We start from the raw sequence: 22989 nt of genomic DNA, 5'->3' as shown, positions 1-22989 counted from the left end.
GCAAATTCAATCTTAGCAATATGGTTACAGTTCAAAATAAGATGTATCAAGATATCAAACAAATCCAAATGGCACTTTAGTAAGTAAATGTGAGTAATGCGTGCCGGAATCGTTCCACATTATTACCAGAGTCTTTACGCCTACCTTCTATCTCAGATTGAGGCACAGACGTATATTCGAGTGGGCGGAACTCACCTATTCTATTCCGTTATTCAAACAGACCACTCAATTTTACAGATAATAACTATATCTAATAAATCGTTTAGCATCATAGCAGTCATAGTGATGCCTTATCGATATTTTTTATATTCATCGGACAAAGGGAAAAACACATACCACTAATCTGAATAATTTATAAAGTTATAAATAGGCATTTTTAAAGGAGTACTTAACATAAATTCTAAATGTTACTAACAAAAAAGGTAATATTCAAAGAAATAATTTAACTATCGTAAAATAAAAATCTCAAAACACAGACCCCTAATTGGAATATCATTTAACTGGTTGTTCTCAAATTTCAGGCAACATGAGGTTATTGTACTCATCATCTTGTATCCTAAACCACTTGACATCATTTACAGTTAGGTTGTTGAAAATTTTGTTAATAAAATTACCTTAAGCCTAACATAATTGTCAAGATTTTTGTTTCTAAATTTAGAATTAGAACTCGTATAGTTGTAATAATTGCAAATCAATCATATCTGTACTAATTATATTACATTTATTTATTCGAAATCGAGGCCAACATAATTTTTCTGATCAGTCACGTACTCCTCGAAATTAATAAAAGCGACACTAAAAATAACACTTACAATAAAATTAAATAATCAAGTCATAATCGAATTACGGCGATATCGATTTACTTGATACCGATACCAAATGTACAGCAAAGTGACATATCGTGTTACGTTTCTGTTCCACACTGAATATAAAACAGTTTCAAATAAATAATAGGCCGGCAACGCATCTGTGGTACCTCTGGTATTGCAGATGTCCATGGGCGTCGATGAACACCTTGGTGTTCCCGCTGCTCGTTTGCCCCCTTCTTTTATAAAAAAAAAAAAAAAAAAAGGCGCATGACCCAGCCGGTCTCGGTCACTAAGAATCACTGATTGTGTACAAATGTCGTATGCTATGTCCAAAAATTTTGAGCAGTATGACTAGTGGAATAGATTACACAAAATATTAACGTCCACAAACAAAAAAATATTTAAAATTAACTGATGTTAAAACTACTATGAATGAACTATATATTTATTGAAATTTTAATGGCGGACTCGTCTGAATTTCTGTTTACAAAACCCAGCTGTACTATCCGCCCGACATCGTAAAAACAAAATTGAAAACGGAATAAAACATGAATTTCTGATATCTACACATTTCTGAAAGCTTACATTTTTAAATTAAAATAAGGAAAGGTCTAGACTAAATTATCACACAAACCAAAAATTAATGCGATTGAATGTGGATGGCTACAAAGGTTCTCTACCTTAACCTTAACCACGACCAAAGAAAGTATTTTGTGGAAGAGAATAGGCGTAAGAAGAGAGTGAATTCAGACATAACGGCTGATGGAGATGTACATATTGGGGAGTAGTACATACTCCGTAGGGACAAGGGTAGGTTGATGATAAAGGGACTAGAATAAAACAATGTCTTCACTTATAAACTTTTTAATCGTTTAACTATACAAACATCAGCATAGATCAGATAAAAACTACACAATATTTTACAGTCTTTCGTATTAATACTTTTTAAAAATAGAACACGGAAATAAATTACAAACAAGCAAATCTCACAGAAATGCGATAATTTGGTATCGTTATTGTACAAGAAATATCTAACAAATTTTACAATATTCTAGTATATTTACAACGCCAGACAATTTCATTTCGTTTGCGCCGTGCGACATTTTAGGGCATTATTATACAAAACTGAGATCTTTCGTGTAAAAATTTATCTACACCAAATAAGTTTGTACAGTGTGTTGAAGGACCACGGATTGTGGCTGATTATGGCGACCATGGAAATCGTTTGACGAATAATCAGAATCTATAGTCGAATATATATGCTCGGACAGAGGCCGATCACAAGGCGACCGCTCCGCGGAGTTAGCGGACTTGCCGCACAACGTCTGACAGGTGGTGTTCAATACAGACGCGTCCATCGTGTATGTATTCGAATTCCTACCGTAATTTAGCCTCTTCAATTTTTGCCCGCGTCGTTTCGACGATGGCATAGCATAACGTAATCGTTCCCAAAACCGTTTCTCTTTCCACGTTATCTCCAAACCCGTTTTGAAATACGACTTCAATTCCGGATCTCGTGGAACGAGCCCTACGGCGACTATTATCAATTTATGTGGGTTCTTTCGGAGCGCTCTCTGTAACGCTTGTCGAAACTCTATTTGCGACCATTCTGTTAAAATGAAATTCTTTGTCAGCACGACGATTATGCGCCGAGACGCTTCGGTCGCTTCGACTACTAAATCGGGGAATTGCGCATAAGTAGCGTCGAATCGAGGTACGTCTCTATAATGTAAACAAAGATGATAAGACGGGTAGCCGTTTTCCAGCTCCTGCGCTAAAGACTCTATTACGAACTCTTCGTCTTTGGGACTGTAACAGATATAAGCGTCGTAAAGCTTATCAGCGTCATTAAAGGCGCCCGCTAGAGGCGAGAGCTTAATGCCGCAATTCGAATACAACCACATTCTGCAAGCGTATCTAAATGTGAATACTAAAACTAAAATCAATAAAACAAGCATGAAGCCGGTGAGAATCGACGCCAGTAATGGTATGTTGTTGGAGACGAACAGAGCGCTTATCATCGATGAATCGCTTATTTCACTACAAACCGTCACATTCAAATTTAAATGCTTTTTCGACGGGTCCATTTTGTCATTCGAACACCACAAGTTGTGAACGTCTATAACTTTTTCGACGTTCTGAGATACGTACGTCAGGAAACCTTGTAAATATTTACAATCGCATGACCAGCGGTTGCCGGCGATGAATAGCGTTTGTAACTTTTTATTATTGTCCAAATGCCACAAGCCATAATTTACGAGTCTGTTGCCGTCCAAGCGTAAAACTTCGAGAGCGTCTAAAAAGGAAAAAGTTGCGTTCGAAATAAACTCAATAGCGTTATTTTGAAGATACAATTCCTTTAAGTTGCTCAACTTTGAAAACTCAAGGCCTCGTAACTGTTTCAACTTATTGTTGTCTAAATGTAGGATCCGAAGATCGACAAGTGTGTCGAATGAGTTGTTATGAAGGTTCATAATGTTACTTGAGTTTAAATACAATACAACGGCTCTACGCATAGAAGCGAAAACGGTTTCGTTGAGTTCATAATAAACATTTCCATCTAAATAAATATGGGTCGCCGTGATCGGAAATTCGCTTGGAATTGCATTGGATTGTTTGACGGAACAATCTACAACATTAGTGGTTTTCGTGTAATCGTGATAACATGAACAGTTACTGGGGCAAACATTCTTGCAATTGCAAAAATTGAAATCGCAACAGCCGCAGTCGTCGGGGCAATGATTGTCATATTTGCATAAGAAGTCTTTTGACTGCAGCGAACTTACAGGGACGTATTTGGCGCCGCGAACGTACGACTCTTTGCATATCGCGTTATCTAAATCCATGACGCGCGGATATTCCCGCGATGTTATGGAGTTTATCAAGAGTAACCACTTCATTGTGCAATCGCATCGGAACGGGTTACCGCTAATATAAAACTCGGGCAGCGTTCGATCGTCAGGCGTTCTCGAAATACGCAAACTATTTATATCTAAACTGTCGATTGCATTCGAATACATATCGACTCGGGTCAAATTTTTCTTATCCCTAAACGTATCCGTTTCTATGTTAGAAATAAAATTATTATTTATAAACAAAAGCTCTATGCTATTCGGTATTGACATGGCCGATAGTGTTACTATTCGGTTGTGACTTGCGTCTAACGTCTTCACGTGCAATTCTTTCTGAATTTTATAGTAGTTTCCGAGAATCTCTATGTAATTAGCGTGAATATCCAACCATTTCAAATTACCCGGAATGAAAGCGTAATCGAACCAAACTAAATGATTTTCAGAAAGATTCAACCACAATAACTTCGTCAGTGACACGAATACGCCATTTATGTCGGAAATAAAGTTTCCATCCAAACGAACGGCTTCCAATTGAGCGTTCCTTTGAAAGGTTTCCGTCTCGACCGACTGTATTTTATTTTTTGCCAGATTGAGTACTTGCAGGCTCGACAAGCCCCAAAACATACCAGCAGTGAGGTTTCCGATTTGATTGTCGATCAATCGCAAGCCAGTTAATTGCGACAAGTTTTGAAAGGAATTATTTGCTATTTCTGACAACAAATTTTCGCCCAAGTCTAATGACTTCAAAAACGATAATTGTGATATCGCTTCGGGGACTTTCGTCAACTTATTAGAACTCAAATCCAAATCCTTCAAGTCCGAACAGTTTCGAAACGAGTTTTCGCTAATGTACGACAACAAATTATTATTCAAATTTAACTTATTCAGAATGAAAAGCCCGTTGAAAACGTGATCTTCTATCGTTAATAATTTGTTTTGGCCTAAGTTTAGAGTATGTAAATTGAAAAGAGGAGAAAACGTATTGTCTTCAATCTGCCCTATAGAATTATTACTCAAATTAAGTATTTGCAAAAAAAACAAGTCCTTAAACATATTCCGCGATACGCGAGCGAGCGTGTTGTGCGACAGGTCGAGCACGATTAATCTTATTAAACCCCCGAACGTTTCATCTTCTATGTGGTCGCTCCTTATTTTATTCCCCGAGAGATCTAAAACGAGTAATTGTTCCAACCTATTAAATATTCTCTTAGGCAGTATTTCCAGTTCATTGTTTTTCAAATATATCTCTCGAATTTCTCTCGTACTTTGAAATAAACCTTCTGGCAAATAATTTATAGCGTTCTCCGAAAGATTCACAACTTTTAACGACAGCAGGTCTTTGAACACCTCGGCGGGTAGTTCATATATCTTGTTATTTTGCAGAAACAACTGTGTCAGCCTCGGTAGATGTAATATCTCGGAGTCAGCCGGCAGGGACATGATGTCGTTGTAACTCAAATCTATAGTTTGCAGCGTCGATCCACATTTATGGCCGAACCCCAATTCGTCGACAAACTTTATCTTGTTTCGTGTTAAATTGAGTGAAATTATATTTTCCAGCGAACAGAACAGATCCGATGGTATCTTTTTGATGTTGTTGTATGCCAAATCCAACGTGTGCAGCTCCCTCAAGCCATTAAATGTGCCGAGCGATAGTTCCATCTCTTTATTTTGACCCCACTCATCGTTCATTGAGCGTATTTTCAATATCTTTAGGCCTCGTAGACCCTCAAAAGCGTTACCGGGCAGACGGAGCAGTTTACAGTTATGTATAGAGACCTCAGCCAAACCTTGCAGCCTGCCGAAGTGGTGATCCCTGAGCGTGCTCTCTTGGGGCAGCGGGCCGCAGTGCACGGCCAGCCGGCGCGCGCCCTCCGAGTGCATCGAACCGGCGACATCTCTGTCAGAGAGCGCGCGTACGTTGCACTCCAGCGCGCCGCCCGCCGCCGACACCACGCAGCCGTCGGCAGCCTGCTCCGGCACCACACCGCCCATCACCAAACAAAACAACAACACGTTAATTATCATTTTAATCCGCACTGTGACCATAACATTTTCACTCGTCAACTTATTTCATAGTAGGTCAATTTAGTTCGCGTTTCGCAAACGATCATATTAACGACCGGAGCGGGGAATACTATTCACAATACGATTTCGTTTATGAGCGTAGTAAACAGAGCGAGGCGCAATGGGTTCGTCCGGGACACGGGCTCCCCCCGCGACGACCGGCCGGCAACTGGCGCGCGGCTCGCGGGCGGCGGGCACGAGACGCCATGAGTGCGCTCGCAGGGCTCGGGCCACACCATCGCATTCCTATTGCCGCATACTAACTATGTAACCCTCGTAGTTTTAGACTTTTGTAGGAAACGGAAACCGTTACGTGACTCCGCGTCCATTAATGTTATTAAATGTTGCTTGCATCAGGATCGTAAGCGATCCCTGCGTAATTAGTGTACTGGTGACAAAGACTTTCAACAGAAGTGTCCATGCAATAATTCACTAATTAAAAGCATTATCTGAGTCAGTCGCGTTAAGATACAAAATATTTAACCATATTATTTTTAAATGAACATAATTACATCCGGTATAGCAGTAAGTGTCATATTTATATAAATATTAATGCAACACCAGTCACACAAAATGCCGGAAAATATGACATTCCTGATAAAAATTGCAAAGTCTATGAAAGTGTGTTAATTTCATAGTTGCTTGCATTCAAATAATAGGTTACGAACTGCGATCATTTGTGTAACAAGTGAACGCTTGTTATTTATTTATTTAACGCATCAAGCGGTCTAACTGCGATTGTATTGAAAAATTGCACACGAAATATATATGAGTTTAGTTGAAAATTAATAAAACGATTAATTCAAAAGTATGGGAAATTAATTATACCATATATCAAACCAACTAAGTAAGAACTACTTTCTATAAGATTAACTATGACATTGTAAAAGTGCATAGTTTAAATAAATATTAACAGGTAACAAGTTTGTTGACCGCGTGTGTGTATGTGACATTGTAACAACATACATAATTCGAAATATTTCCTTCGTCAAAACAGGTTGCAACCCATGAATGACGTAAAAAAGTCCCCTATATGAGGTTATGAATCGCTTTCGGCTAGTATATAAGCAGCTGCGAATTCTATGTTACTGTGGGCTACCATAATCGTAACTCTTCTATAAAAAACAACAAGAAATGAAGAACAAACGCTCACATAATTGTAGTATTACTTTACACCATAATTAGGCACAGAACTACTTATCTGTTGTCTGTTTTGTGCTAGCATGAACATGATCGAATTTACGCAGGTTGCGTGAGCTCTAACTTCATAGATGTTTATGTTGTTATAAATAATAATATTAATTGATCAACTACTATTCTTTGCTCTGTTCTGTTCTTTGTTCTATTCTTTATTCTGTTTTTTTCTTTGTTCTGTTTTGTGTTCTGTTCTCTGTTCCGTTCTCTGTTCTGTTCTTTGTTCTGTTCTTTATTCTGTTTTGTTCTGTTCTTTGTTCTGTTCTGTACTTTGTTCTGTTCTGTACTTTGTTCTGTTCTGTACTTTGTTCTGTTCTGTTCTTTGTTCTGTTCTGTTCTTTGTTCTGTTCTTTGTCCTGTTCTTTGTTCTGTTTTGTACTTTTCATTGTTCTATTCTGTTTTGTTTTTTGTTTGAAGATATCTCCGGAACGGCTCAACAGATGATGATTATTGTACAGATGCAGAACATAGTATGAAAGAACATATATAAGCTACTAATAAGTTTTTTTTAGTTTCGCGAGGAGGGAGTCGCGGGCGACAGCTAGTGTTATGTAAATAATAAATACGAAAGAGGATCTTCACTAGATGTACTTCGATAAAGCAAAGAGTTTTATTAACGTACGCGAAGATGTATCGAACGAAAAGAAATTTCATAGTCTCTCTATATCCTTCTCTACATGAAGCTGTATTTTATATTGTCCTATATTCTATATGATTATATATAGTATGTATTTTTCTGTATAAGTTATCTTATCCTTATATATCGCAGTGATTACTTAATATATGAATACACCTGTATGTATGACAGTGCATCAGGAATTGTCGGTGGTCCCGTCAACATCTACTATCCTAAAACAACATCCGGCATTACTGGCTTATACTGTGAGTGCTTTTAATGGCTACCAAAAAAGTAACCATAAAATAAATAACACGACAGACTTGTAAAGATTTTTTTATTATTTTCGAATTAGCTGTCGAATCATTACGAAAGAACAAATTAATATACATCCGACATATTTCTTACAAAGATCACAAAATGACATTATTACTTTAAATCGCAATGACGTTTAGTTTAAACAGTAACCGGTATAAATATATATAAAATACAATGTATTAGAATCTTTCAACATTTACTTTACAACGTAAACAAAAACCGCGTATAAATTGGCAATTTATAAAAGATAGTAGTGGCCGCGACTTCGTCCGCGCGAATTCAAAATAAAATCTAGTAATAAATAGAGCCTATGTCACCAGGCTATATAGCTTCCCAACCGTAAAAGATTTTTTCAAATCGATTAAGTATTTTCAGAGCCTTTTCAAAGCAAACAAACAAACAAATATTCCGGTTTATAATATTAGTACAGATATACAATCCCTCGTATTGTTGTTTACAATGAAATGAATAAAAAGATAATCGTTTGTATTCACCTACATAGAAACTGGTTATAATCCAATTACAAATTCTACACAAACAACAAGAAAAATATCGGTTGTAGCAGCTGCCCGCGTTTTTATTTTAGATCTACATTATACTGGTTAGTTCATTTTATAATTGTAACGAATGACATAGCAATGTCCAGTCTGTTTGGTATCAATTGTATCAACTGTCATAACACCTTTTCAATATTGCCTCGTTACATTTGAAAAAGACATATGATATTAATGTTGGAAAGGTAGGTAGATTTAGCACGCGCGGGATGCCTAGGAACTGGTTATATCCTCTTTCTATACGTTCTCGTAAATTTCTATAAGCAGTGGACGCTTGCTCCTTTATCACCCTATGTTATAAATATCTCACTAATATTATAAATGCCAATGTTTAGATGGATGGATGGTTGTTTGTTGCAAGGTATCACAGAGATAGATCTCAATGAAATTTGGTATAGATGTAGGACACAGTCTGAAAGAACACACCGGCTACTAATTATGTTTTTCTTTTAATTCGGTGCGGACGGAGTCGCAGGCGACAGCTATTATTTAAATGTCGCTGAACTGAAATTCGCGTCAGCACAATTAAAAATAAACCGTAAACATAAAATTGACTTGAACCAAAACAAAACCAGTATTTAACAGTTGACAGTACATTCTAGTGCAAGGTTCGAAATCACATTATTGAGAAATATTAAATACAGGTTTTCAGTTGTTTTTAACATTAATATTAATGAATAACTTTCTTTTTTCATTAATTACTTTTAATGTTTCTTAACTAATTTTAAATATATATTTTTTTTAATATCTGAACAGGGTACAATACGATAACTTTTCCATGGTATATTAAACCCAACTTTGATTTCCCATAAATCGAAAAGCTACTATGACCGAAACTTTACAGTTAATCTCATTCAGTTCCATTCATTGGGTTATGTGCTGAGTAACTATAGTTTATTCAAATTATGTAATACTAGCTGTCTAAAAAAAAAACCTAAATAAGTGGCTTATATGTTCTTCCAGACTATGTTCTACATCTGTGCCAAATTACATCGAGATCCGAGTTCCTCAGATACCTTCAAACAGACATCTATCCATCCATCCATCTAAACATTCGCATTTATAATATTAGTAAAAAGTAAGATGACTAATACAGATTTAATAAAAATAAAATTTCACATTAATATAAAATTGTAACATTTAAGAATGGGTTTCAACACTGCGATGCATAACCTATGTAAAACTACGCCTTTACAACCGCGAAGTCCGCAAAAGTTTTCGATAAGCTTTTACAAACTGCTGCATACTTGCTACAGCTTCCGCGGCCAGCGCTCGGAATATGTGACGTCATAAAGGCATATTTTTGAAAACTACTTACGTTGCCGTAATGAGAGTTAACCCGAAATTAATCTGTGGTGGTAAAAGTTTAACAAGCGATTAAAATTCATTTTGAATTACGAACTCATATATTACAGCGCTCATACGATATTTTCGTTCATATGGACTTTCAAACAGAAAGGACAATACCTATTGATATAATTTATATATTCCCGAGTTTGTTACTTAAATATTTATCAACACATTTACCAGTCTACAACAATTGAATTACGAATTTAATTCTTTAGTTCTGATTTTCCTTAACTAAAGGAATCACAGACAGACATCAATGGAGTTAGCGCCCCAAAACTGCTGAATGGTTCCGCAACCGCTACCGTTCGAAGTTGTAGTCTTTTCAAAGTGCGAACCCATCTGTGCGAAAACAGCAAAAAGGTGTACCTACATTTAAACTGTAGAATACTTTACCGCGTGTAACATTTTGACTAACAATGTAAATATGCACCTGCACCGAACATAACTTGATTTTAACAAGTTTTACAACAACATGTTAAAATTATTGACAATACCACAAGGCTGCACAACTAATTACAAGTTAGTCTACAGAACAGCGAAGCATTTCGTGGCGTTACTTTCGCATAATGAGTTGTCGCCTTTAAGCGTGCTAACATTGCACGATGCTATTTGAATCAAACAACTTTTATACACAAATCCTTCCCGTTATCATCATCCTAGGCACCACGGTCACGAGTGGGCCTAGTCCAGATCCAGTAAATTTCTCCATGTCGGTTTACTTTGGGCTTTTGGATTCCATCTCTTGATGATAACATTTATATTTATTGTTATATTTATTAAGATAATGTTCGACTTCGTTACTTCTGGTTTAAATTACTTATATACTCGTAGTTTATACCCATACAACTCAGTCTATAACAATTTAAACGACATACCGTGGTTTTCTGAGTCCAAAATCTGTGTATAAAACATATCGTCATCCCTGTCATTATCTTTGACAACACAGAGGTAGCAATATGTTTTAAACGTAGATTTTGGACTCAGAAAACCACGGTTATTAAATTTTTAACGTTTATTCTAAACCAGACTTTCTAAGCCTCAAGAATTAAAGGAGTTTTCCTTCCTCGCGTCCCTTGAAAGGATTTTGAATTGTTTTTATTACTTTTTCGTATAATGTACGGAACTGCTTGTATTTTGCAATTTCAAAATGCAGAACTTTAAAAACCCAATATTTTCCTGTACCATTTTCATAAATATTTCGCGAATAGCATCCGAGCGGGCGCGTGTCTGCGGTCAAACTTCACGGTATTCGATCATAATTATTTGGTACAGTGCACTCTGAAAGGCAGATCGGCTTAATAATCAACTTCGGATTAAATGATCTCCGGTTAAACATACAAAGGTTTTATAATAATAAAGGTTTATAAAAAAACACAATAACTTTGGATCTATGACTACCAGCCTACCAGGTTTATGTAATAACTAGCTGTCGTCCACGATTCTGTCCGCGCGGAATTAAAAAAAAAAACAATCAGTAGCCCATATGTTCTTCCATACTATGTTTTATATCCATGCCAATTTTCATCCAGATCCGTTGAACAATTCCGGAGATACCTAACAAGCATCCATCCACCCAAACATTCGCATTTTTAATAGTAGGCAGATTTTAGTCCAGGACAGCTGCAATTCTTTCATTTCAGGTAGCAGTGACATACCTATTTAGTTTTTTTTAAGATTGTGAGAACATTTTAGTGTCAACTTGTGTATCATATTCCATTTCGCAAAATAAAACGACATTATATTCATCAAGTTATTTATTACTTTTAAGTTTTAAAATCATACCATAGAAATAATCAATCTGTAAACAAATACAAATCAATTAACCTAACTATCTCAAAGGCAGTCAATAAATGAGTCAACAATTTTTTATGCCACAAAATTAAAATTGATGGATTTTAACAATGATCATCAATTGAGAGAATATCACAACAAACATTTACCAGTGGCAAATTATGCTACACAAGATACATAATTCAGTTCAGTCATACATATTTTTATACAGTCAAACCTGGATTAGCGAGAAACCTCTATAAATCAAGTAATAAGTCATTGTCCGGTCCCGACCTACATCAGCGAGAAACTCATGTGAACTCTCGCTTATCCTGGTTTGACTGTATTTATCTTTCTTACATCTTTGCTTTAATAAATTTATTTTACTTCTAATTCATTACTCTATATGCAAGTTAACTTGGTGTTTTATAGTTTGATGTAATGTAACTTACCTTATAATAAACAAATTATAGTAACTAAAATTTAAATAAATTATTCTAAAACATTTACATGTTTAAAATCCATTGCTTAATCAGTAATAGATTCTCCATTTTTAAAAGTGTTTTTTTTATTCCATTTTGCAAACGTAAACTTAGTCCATAGACAGTTTTGTAATAAAAATGCGCACGTAATACAATTTAAAAATGATGAAAATCTGTATTAATTTTTAAATAACAACATTAGACAGAAAAATCAATTTAAAACAGAAAAAATGTCAATAAATATTTTAAGCTTATCTTCTTATTATAATAAAAAAAAGTTAAGTCAATTTGTTATACAAAATTGAAGCAAATTATCATAAATTTTTGCTTTAAAATTCTATTGAATTGAAATTGAAAGCATGAGTTCTTGCATGCTTTAAAAAAATAAAGTTGACCATACCAAAAATATGAAAATCCTCAGAACACTATGGTTACCATACCAAGTTGTGTACCGACGCCATTTTGTTGTGCCAAGTTCAGTCTTGTTTCATGTTGATCAAAAAAATTAAGGGTAATAATAAATATTTTTGGTATGTTTTATTATTGTTTACTGCTTCCAATATTTACAAAGCCTAATTGAAAGGATTAAATGTTTATTCAGATAATTAAAATGTGTCAAGAACATTTTTTTTATCTGTTACTATTAATATTTAATCTGTGCAATACCAACTCTTAACAATGGCAGCTACTATAACAATGAACTAACTATTGTTATCCGTATACTTGATAATCATATGAAAATATGACAACATTGCCATTATGAAATCTATTATACTATTCTAGTTTAGCAAATTTGTCAAATAGACAAAAGCCTAATGAAAAGATCGCTTCAAATCTCTAAATAGTAACCTAATTATTGCAAACTTTCATAATAAAAGGCCACTGGTTTCTTTTACACCATTTTGCAGTTTTTAAATAGAATAAATAGGCTTACCCGCAATACAACTCGATGAATTAACCTCGAATCCAATGCGACATTTGACTAGAGGAACTGTAAGCCCATTATACCTCATTGCAACACAAAACAAACTCCACATCAAATACTGAATCCAGTTTATCACAAATTATCCACTGTCAGTTATTCTCAAAAGTCTTTCCAACAAAACATTAACATAACTAGAAATAAAAACACTATTCACTATAGTCTTACGCGTCTTATGGCGAAACAAAACTGCTAGCCCATACTGCAAGAACTTGCAAACGCCTTTCTTTTTCCGATCTCACTAAAGTATACACTACTGGCTGGAAACTCCATGGAGGTTTATATTCTTCCTCTGTTCTGTTCACAACACAGTCTGTGGTTTATCAACACCGGGAGCGCTTCCTGCAGACTGGACTGTCAGCACGACTGCGCCTGGTCTATTTGTCGACCGCCTGTATGTGGTCAGGTCGCTCGCCGCGTGCGTACTTCGCCCACATCCGAGCGTACAACATCTCGAGGCCTGTCGCGTACGCCTTGCAGTCGAACAATGGACTCTCCGTTCTCGCCGTCCATACTTTCGCACGGATCGCTTTCAAACTATAACAAAAGGAATTAATTAAGTGTACAGGCAACTTTAAACAAATAAGCAAGTTACTTAAAAATAATTTTTATTGAATATTAACTAAAATTTTACTTACTATTCTCTATCTGTGCCTAATCTTACAGCTATATCTTGATACTCCTGCCTTGTTCTTGCGATGAGCTCAGGACAACCAAGAGTATTGAGTTGTGAAGCTGCAACTCTGCAAAAATAAAATTTATAATCTGTTAAAAAAAGATATTTATAAATGTAAAATATCAATCAATGTCAAAATATTGAATTTGAATGTACAGTGAAATTACAGTTTTCAATGTACTTTGAACGTAATTAATATTTACAACTACATCTGTCAATGGTTGTTGTGTTATTTGCTAGTTATTCAAGGTAAAGGTACTTCTATTTAGAAATGCATTTCTGCGTTGTGTAATTACAATGGCGGTTTAGTTATTGTGTAGAAAGGGATGGGAAGGTAGGTTTAATGTGTGGAAAGATATACCAATAATTAGTATTGTGGAAAGGGATGGAAATAGATGGTATGCTATGGTGTAGAAAGGTATGGCAATACCTAGAAGCCAATGTTTCTCCGGGCAGTGTGACGACAGGTGTGCCAGTCCACAGTATGTCCATGCTGGTGGTGTGTCCGTTGCACAGTGGCGTGTCGAGGCATACATCGGCCAACTGTCCACGACGCACATGCTCCTCCTTCGCCGCTACGTTTGAGAATATTATACGGCCAGGAGGGAGACCTGATGACAGCAATGACATTCCTTTATTTATTATGTATGTATGAATAAGATTTAACATCAACTGTTTGTAGAACTATTTTCTTGTTTACACATTTATGTACTAACCATATAAAACAAAAATATTTCAATGAAATAGCTCTAAAACATCTTAAATTTTCTATAGTCAGATACAACTGTTATAAATATGTTGCCATTCTTGAAACTTATTTTTGTGATAATAGATCAAGTTGCAAATTCTGTATTTACCTAATTGTTGTGCAGTGGACTGCAAGTTTGGTTCACCCACTGCTGGGAATCTCAACAGCCAGAGTACACTGTTAGGTACATGTTTCAATATGTACACCCACATATGCAGGGTCAGGGGATCAATCTTGTACAGCTGATTGAAGTTACAGTAGACTACAGCATCGTCTGGCAAGCCGTACTGTTGACGTGTTGTGATCACAATAGATTGGGGCACTTCCTCGCCCGTCGCCGCCTTGTTGTTTGTCTGAGTTGTTGCCAATCCGTTTTGTAATATTACTCCGTTTACTGATGTCTGCAATTTAACCACAAATCATTAATATATTCGTAAAGAATCTGGAATTTTATTACATATAGACATGAAGGCACAAAGCTTCAGAAAATAATATTTTTGAACTAACCTGTATTTGTCCTGATGCAATCATAGTCTCGATGGGCGTGGTAGTGGGTAGTTCTGCTACTTTCAGTGATATCTCTAAAGGTCTGGCGGCTCGCACCACTTCCTTTATCTCCTTGATGTCTGTATTCTCGACCAATGGCGACAGATCTGTCGCATTAATAACGGCTACGTTGTCGGCTAAAGTGCCTAGACTGTTGTTTGACTTGATTTTGTCGCTGAGAATAAGTCTCTCCTGTAAATGAGGGAACATTTGCTTGTGGTCGCCCACAAAGAACGTGTGAGGCATGTAGGCTAGTTTCTCGCTATATTGACTGGCCAATTCCAAAGGAGAGGTAACGCCGTCAGTAATGATATAGTCCATATAGTTGGCGCCACTGGTGCCTGGGTAGCCGAGCCACATGACCTGTATAGGCGAGGGCCGCAACGCGAATATCTCATTACGCGCCCCTTTAGTGTAACCGTTCATGTTCACCAAAATATGAATTCCATCCGCGTAGATTTTGTCAGCGGCTTTACCGTTGCAAGGTACTTGAGACAGGTCGACGAAGTGCTCAGACTCACGGGCGACCTTCGACCTGAAGGTGGTACCGTCATCGGGGCTGAGGGCGTAGCAGAAGATCTCGACCTTGGTCCTGTCGTGCAGGCCTGGCACCGACTGCATCAGATGCGACGTCGGGTGGTTGCCGAAGTCGCTGCTCACGTAGCCGATACGCAGACGACCTTGGAGTTCACGACCAAACTTGTACGGGGCCTTGTGAAGGATCTGGACTTTCTCTAGGCACAGGTTGGCGTGTCGGGCCGCGATCGCTTTCCTGAACTCGTGCGTCAAGGGATAAAGCATGGAGTGATGTGGGTGCACCGACGGCAACCTGTTCTTATCGATCTGCTCCGCTACGATGCTGACTAACTTCTTCATACGCGCCTCGTAGTCGGTCCAGTCGCAGACAATTTGTAAACAATGTGCCAAGTTGCAGTATGCATCGGGGAAATCTGGCTTCAGTTTCAATGCTGTTCTGTAAGATTGTATAGCTTCGGGAATGTTCCCGGAATCCTTGTGAATGCTGGCGAGATTGCTATGTGCGTCGGCGAAAGCCGGATTGATTTGTATAGCTCGGGTGTAACATTGCAAAGCTCCGGCCACATCTTGCATTTCTTTGAGCGTGTTGCCCATGTTACTGTAGGCGTCGGCGAAGGTCGGCTGGATCCTGATCGCTTCCTTATAATGCATGAGTGCTTCATTTAGTTTGCCCTGTTGTTGCAATACTGATGCCAAGTTGCTATGAGCCGCGGCGAATTCCGGAAACACTTCCAGAGCCTTCAAATACAATCGAGTAGCTTCTTCAATGTAGCCCTGTTCACGTTTGATATTGGCCAAGTTATTTAGCGAATCTGCGTGAGTGGGACACAAGCGGAGCGCCGTGTTATAGCAGTCCTCGGCGTCGGCGACTTGACCTTTTTCTTTCAAAGCATTAGCTAGGTTACAATATGCATCTGGGAAATTGGGTTGCAGCTCTATCGCTCTCCTATACGTGTCGACGGCCAAATCAATCAAGCCCTGTTCGTAATACACGCACGCCAAGTTGCCGTGGACGACTGCGTTATTTGGCGATAAGTTCAGAGCTCGCAAATACGCCGCCACAGCCCTGAACAAACAAAAGAATTTTAGTTAGTGAAAAGATTTTTTTTACATGTTACATTTAAAATTTTAATATTTTAATGTTACCTGTCAAAGATTCTAGCTTCTTTGAGTACATTGCCCAAATTTATATAGGCGTCCAAGAAATTCGGATCCAAAGCCACAGCCTTTTCAAAATGGTGAATTGCCAACCAGATTTCACTTTGGGCGTTAAAAACGCAACCCAAATTACTCCAAGCCACTGCAAAGTCGGGCCTCGTTTCGATGGCCTTCAAGTAACAAGCCTACACACACGAACAAAACTAGATATTATTATAGGATTTCGAGCAAACATTTTAACATTAATGAAGATTGAGATGTATGTTACGCCAGAAAAAGAATTTACACCAAGGCGATGTCAATGGCGGCCGGTAGCCGAATCGAAACCTAGGCGACCGAGCACCAGTCAACATTTGCTTATTATACTACGCCAAATGCGCCCTACGTACTGTACGCTACGCCGAAAGCGGTAACATCAGTAGGAAATGCAAACGAGTCACTGTTATAATACAAACAATCAGACCGACACATTACAATACAAAGATATAGATATAAATCGTATAGATGTTTAAATCGACTGAGCTTCCACTTCCCAACCGATGAGAGAGGATGGTAACCACAATGAGAGAACAATGTGCACGAGATGTATCCGATATCCTGTCCAAAACAATTTCTTGCAAACATTGAACACTTTACCTTCGTGGCTCGGTGGGTCATCGCTGCGGGAGAGAGTGTTGTACCAACCGTTACCAGCTACATACCGCATCGCTCACACCTACTGTCTTACCAGACAACACCTTGTGAAAATATAACACAATTAGTTGATTTTGAGTCAAACTGATTGGAACCCGATTCATAACTATAACAAATGTTCATTTACATGATATGGATCATTGTCAGGCTCGTACTGTCACGACGGGGCGGTGACGTGACGCGGCCGACGGGTGAACGACTAAATCGTATCGTACTGAATAATGTACAACTACTCCACGTCGCTAACAAATAAATATATTATACTACTGACGTCTCTGATCCTCCATTGCAATGTATCGTAACAACTACAAGCAGAAGGATTAGAATAACTAAGTGAATTTTGAAGGAAACAGGACATAAATAAGATCGAAAATTTCCATATTCAAGACACTACTATCAGCATACTCTCTATTAAGACTTCAATATTCCACACGACGTTTAAACAATTTACAAAAGGCAAAGAATAATAATCAATTATAATAACTTAAGTTAAATAAAATTAAATATACGTGGTGTGGAAGATTCCTTTGAATTTAATTACGCAAGACGCTGTCAAAACATTATTTAATAAAAGTATCAAATCGACGCTTACATATTGTGTTTGTAAAGTACAAATATGGAACAAATCGGTGAACAAATAATTCAATGTGCGAATTTTCATGCGTCATTCACAGATTCGTTCACACAATCATTATAATGGTTTCAACTGAGGATGTAATTACATTTAAAAGGAAAAATATCTATTGAAGCAATATTGACACCATTATAAATTTACGCAATGCCTTACCGTGAGTGTAGCTACGCTGTAACATAGTACGCTGACGTAACAGAGAGTACGCTAATTTGTTAGCACACAAAGGGAACTAGTCCTAGAGTCCTGTTAGCTTCTGGCAACCCATACGGCGGAAAACGAGATCTTATTTACCTTTGCCTCGTCGAGCCGGCCGAGAGCCTTGAGCAAATTGCCCAAGTCGCTTCTAACGCAGTAAAGTTCCTGAGACAACATTATTAAAATTTATTATAAAATATACATTGAAAATACGCTAAACAGAAATAAAAGTCATATTTATAACATATGCAAAGTAGGATTGTGAAAGGATTTTAAACAACATTATGTTTAAAAATGACTAAAATTTTTATAATGATAGACAGCTTTTAATTTTTTTAATCAAGTTGGTGACATTTTTATAGGAGAATTCATAATAAGTATTAGTAACCTTTGAAATTTATAATAGTGTTATTAAATACATGATTTATGTCATTACTAGCTGTCGCCCGCGACTCCGTCCGCGCTTAATTAAAAAAAAAAACTTAGTAAGTAGCTTATGTGTTCTTTCAGAGTATGTTCCAAATTTCGTCAAGATCCGTTGAGCCGTTTCGGAGATCCCTTCAAACAAACATACATCCATCCATCAACCTAAACATTCGCATTTGTGTATGTTTGTGATTTTCAGCAGGACGGCCTCAAAGTTAGAAAATGAGGCATAACCATAAACAATAGCCTTTGCTACATGAATTAAACCATAACTGGGTTACCTACTTCATAATGTAAATTCATGTTTATATATCTTTTCACTCTTATCTTTTAATTTGTATTTTTAATCTCTCCTGTTACAGATAAAAAAGACCACGTAAATACAAATCTCAATTTAAAAATCGTTTGTAACAAGTTTTTCATCTTACAAAGGGAACATTCATTGCGTAATATTAAATTCGTCGAGGCGTAGCATAAAAGCGCAAAGTGTGATCTGTATGGAAATTATCAGAAGCAAGAGATGACAAACAAAACAATAGGTAATAACCGAAGCAGGAAATTAATTCTGCGAGCGAGCGCTCAAGGTTGTCGTTATATAAATGTCTAACTATAAGATGAATTATTTTGCCGTCGCCTTCGCCTTTAATGGCGTAACGTGCCGTCATTATTAATGGAAATTTTTTGGTTGACGTATTATTGTCACATTTTTGATTCTGAATGGTTTTTAACCAAAGTGTTCATAGATGCCCATAGACATCTGCAACACCAAAGAAACTGGAGATGCGTTGCCGGTCTTTGAGAGGGTGATACCAAGTGTTTACTAATTAGGAATGAATGAATGTTTGTGTATATTCAAATTGAAGATTATTTTCTAGAATGTGTTTTTTTTTTATTTTACACTACTCTACAAATAAACTTGATTTTGTATATTATCTTGAATTAATTTCTAATGTTTTTTTAAGCATAATATGTTTGTTTTCTTGTACTGTGTTGTTAATTTATTATACTAGTCATACACCATACATGTATATATTTATAGATTAAACAATTATAAACCTTGCTACACATTATGTAATATATTGTAGATAATACTTATCAAGTAAATCTGTTATAACTTAGATTTAACACAAAATAATGACCAAGAATTTCAGATAATTTCAAGTACATTATAATTCATATTACTATCTTTAGTTTTTTAGTAAATAACACTATACCAATAATAAAAATAACTAAATTATATGTATGACTTTGTCTAATATAACATTTTTAGCACTCTTTAAGTATTTCTGGTGAAGAGAAACTATGTCTCTATACAAAATTCCATTCTTTAGTTACACTTTTAGTGTGTAAATTTATTTTATTCCTTCCATTGTTTTGCTGTTATTAAGGGAATAAATAATATTATATGTGGTTTAAATCATTGAGTAGATAGAAAATTCAAATAATTTAGAAATGTTCAGAAACTTGTTTTTTTAATATCAGCAGATTTTTGTTACTAATAACTAAACTAATATTATAAATGTGAATGTTTGGATTGATGGATGGATGTTTGTTTGATTTTTCCAGAAAGGCTCTACAGATTTTGATGAAAGTTGGCATAGATGTAGATCATAGTCTGGAAAAACACATAGGCTACTTATTATATTTTTTTAATCCCGCGCGGACAGAGACGCAGGCAACATACTAATATACTAATATTTGAGGACCGTCGGAACAAAACCCGATATATCACATTTTGAATTTTTTTTTATGATGCTAATTGGTTATAAACCATGAACTTGGCAATATTTTCACACTTTTCCACAAAAACAACAACGTGATTTATACATTTTTGTTCCGACGTTCCTCATTTAACGTCAAAATTTTTCAAGTAACTTCATTACATATGCATAGTCATGTAAGATATTTCAAGACAATTGTCTAATGGAAAATTTCCATATCCTAACTATTGGCACTAGTCAAGTTAAATCTATATGGATATTATTACTTACAGGATTATATTGTAGTGCTGTGACATAAGCTTGTACAGCCTGCTCCATATCTCCGGCCGCCACAAGGGCCGCAGCCAAGTTGATGTATCCATCAATAAAGTCGGGCTTCAATCTCACCGCATGCCTGTAGTTCTCCAATGCCTCTTGTAACTGACCACGCTCTTTGTACACATTGCCCAAGTTACTGAAAAAAATCTTGATTGAAATTGGTGTATATAATACAATAGTAATACATAACTATAAATGTGTATAATAATTATTATGAACTGTTATGTATAAATTTTCCATAAACCTCATAACATTTTAATACAAATTGTGCCATTAAATTTTCTTATGACACATTTTAAAACTTAATTAACTTTGTGAAATTACAATTATGAAATTTGTTTATAAAAAAAATGTTAACATTCCTCTATAGAGTACACAATCTGTATTATATAGTAATACAATTGCAAATTATGAAGCAGAATGTTTAATATTTATAATATTAATTGAGGTATACTGTTATATTGAGCAAAGGTTAAACAATCTGCAGGAATTTTGATTAAATTTAATATGTTTTTTACCACTACAATTTAAAAATAAACTTGCCAGGGGTGTTTATGGCACTGATTGTTAATTTATTTTATTTTAATAAAAGTAAGACTAAAGAAAGAAGAACAGACCTGGAATATATAGAGTAATCCATACTCTATGTAGTTATAAAGATGTTTTGTTGTTTGATCACATATGTTATTTGATATAACATATATCAAATCATGCCATGTTTTCTACAATTGTTTTGTTTTCATTGTGATTTTCACACAAGCATTGTATGAACTTTAGTTAACATGCATTTTACATTTTAAACTTTATGTCCTGGGCTTAGAGTTGAAAGTTTATTTTGTGTGTATTTTCCAACTTTATAGACATCTTTTATACCGCAGGAAAAGAGGACAGTACTTTTTAATTATATAGACGATTTATGTACGAGATTGTAAAAAATACTTCTGTATGTTACAATTTTATAATAATTAAAGCATATACAATTAAGTTACCTGTATGCTTCAGCCAACAAAGGGTTCTGTTTAATAGCGAGGGTTGAAAAGTGAGCTGATTTATCCAATCGACGACATTGAAAATGAATTGATGACAGCAATAACAAGACTCCAGTGTTGGTGCCATCTTGACGCCATAACTGCATGCAATGCAACTCTGCACTATCATAATCTCCTGCCTGGTATTCTCGGTGTGCTAATTCTAGTAATCCTAATGTTAAACAAAGTTATGAACTTTACATTAATAAATATGTTACATCCAAGAGAGATATAATATTTCTTTAATGTACGATACTCCATAACAATGTCAAATAGTAAGTTACAACTACAGTAATAAACCCATAGAACATACAAAAATACGTACCAACAGTAGATATTTGTTGTATGTCCGACATTTTTAAGATCACAGCATTTGCAGGAACACCGACTATTTGCTGAGGTTGCGTCGTGACAGATTGTGGCACTGCCACATTAGCTTGAGGTTGCATTTTTGTTATCATATTTTAAACGCACTTTATTTTTCACTTGATTAAACGAAACAAGTAAAACCCATGAAAACGGCAAAAAAATATTGTCAGTAATTTTCCATGACAAAGAAACGCAAGGAGCTTACGTCCACGAACTCTAGGTACTTTTGAGAGCGATAATCAAATCAAAGGCAATAAAGCGATAACACACGCGGAAATTAAGAGGTACGGATGCACTATTGTCTATGGTTCCATTCAAATTGATACTGTTTTTTTACATGATTGAATGTAATTAGTTCTAAGTTTATAAAAGTAACAAAATTATATCGTAGTAATAAAATAAAATAATTTAACTTTGCATAGATTTCATTTACTAGTAAACAATCAAAATAGACAAACTTTAAAAAATTAACAAGAAAAATGTCATTTCCGTTCTACTCTCTGGATCATTTTCAATTTTCACCAAGAGCACAGATTAAAATAATCAATGCCAAACTTGCCATATTTTTTAGCCTTGAATACTTTTTTAATGATTCAGGATTTCCATTTCGATTTAGCAGCCCCAGTAAGACAAAATTATTTCCTACTTGACATTAGCTAACCAAGTGAGGGCCTTTGGCGACCAATGTGAGGATTTCTCTCACTATCTTCGCTAAGAAACTAATTAGGTATAGTAAATAAGGAACATCCCAATTTATAATGTGAATTTACCGAGTCAATTTGGTTTTAGAATAGCTATATCGGTTTAAAAGAGACTTATGACGATTTTACATAAGAAATACTTATAAAAAAAAACACCATGCGAATGAGAAAATATCTACACTCTCTGCCTATTTCGTATCCCATATGTGATATGATAAAGGTCAGCTTTACTAGTTGACTTTCTC

The 22989-nt window shown here is 35.9% G+C and overlaps 2 protein-coding genes across 3 annotated transcripts; both read right to left on the bottom strand.

Moving 5' to 3' along the window:
• Positions 1 to 1742: 1742 nt before the first annotated feature.
• LOC106711530 (toll-like receptor 7) lies at positions 1743 to 5911 on the bottom strand. The gene has a single exon (XM_014503867.2). It carries the CDS (start codon positions 5708 to 5710, stop codon positions 1961 to 1963), a length of 3750 nt encoding a protein of 1249 aa, XP_014359353.2. The 5' UTR covers positions 5711 to 5911; the 3' UTR covers positions 1743 to 1960.
• Positions 5912 to 13228: 7317 nt separating this feature from the next.
• LOC106711512 (UDP-N-acetylglucosamine--peptide N-acetylglucosaminyltransferase 110 kDa subunit) lies at positions 13229 to 22319 on the bottom strand. 2 transcript variants are annotated; one of them, XM_014503836.2, is made up of 10 exons: positions 22000 to 22319; positions 21636 to 21846; positions 20599 to 20782; positions 18278 to 18346; positions 16648 to 16844; positions 14926 to 16567; positions 14528 to 14819; positions 14101 to 14281; positions 13633 to 13737; positions 13229 to 13531 (listed from the first exon to the last, which is right to left on the bottom strand). In XM_014503836.2, the coding sequence occupies exons 1-10, from the start codon at positions 22133 to 22135 to the stop codon at positions 13372 to 13374; spliced, it is 3177 nt and encodes a 1058-aa protein (XP_014359322.1). In that variant the 5' UTR covers positions 22136 to 22319; the 3' UTR covers positions 13229 to 13371. The 2 variants fall into 2 exon arrangements, with proteins under 2 accessions (XP_014359322.1, XP_014359323.1); XM_014503837.2 differs by lacking the exons at positions 18278 to 18346; positions 20599 to 20782; positions 21636 to 21846; positions 22000 to 22319 and adding an exon at positions 17296 to 17750.
• Positions 22320 to 22989: the final 670 nt, after the last annotated feature.

Source organism: Papilio machaon, chromosome 11 (assembly GCF_912999745.1).
Source record: "Papilio machaon chromosome 11, ilPapMach1.1, whole genome shotgun sequence".
Classification (NCBI taxonomy): Eukaryota; Metazoa; Arthropoda; class Insecta; order Lepidoptera; family Papilionidae; genus Papilio; species Papilio machaon.
The sequence above is the reverse complement of the archived record's forward strand: the minus strand, read 5'-3'. Positions and strand labels throughout refer to the sequence as shown.

What these genes read in the sequence shown, in the direction of transcription:
- LOC106711512 (XM_014503836.2), bottom strand. Translation starts at nt 22,135, where the DNA reads ATGATAACAAAAATGCAACCTCAAGCTAATGTGGCAGTGCCACAATCT. An exon ending in ACAACAAATATCTACTGTTG is followed by an intron (nt 21,847 to 21,999) that starts GTACGTATTTTT and finishes GTTTAACATTAG; the next exon opens with GATTACTAGAATTAGCACAC. An exon ending in CAGCACTACAATATAATCCT is followed by an intron (nt 18,347 to 20,598) that starts GTAAGTAATAAT and finishes ATGTTGTCTCAG; the next exon opens with GAACTTTACTGCGTTAGAAG.
- LOC106711530 (XM_014503867.2), bottom strand. Translation starts at nt 5,710, where the DNA reads ATGGTCACAGTGCGGATTAAAATGATAATTAACGTGTTGTTGTTTTGT.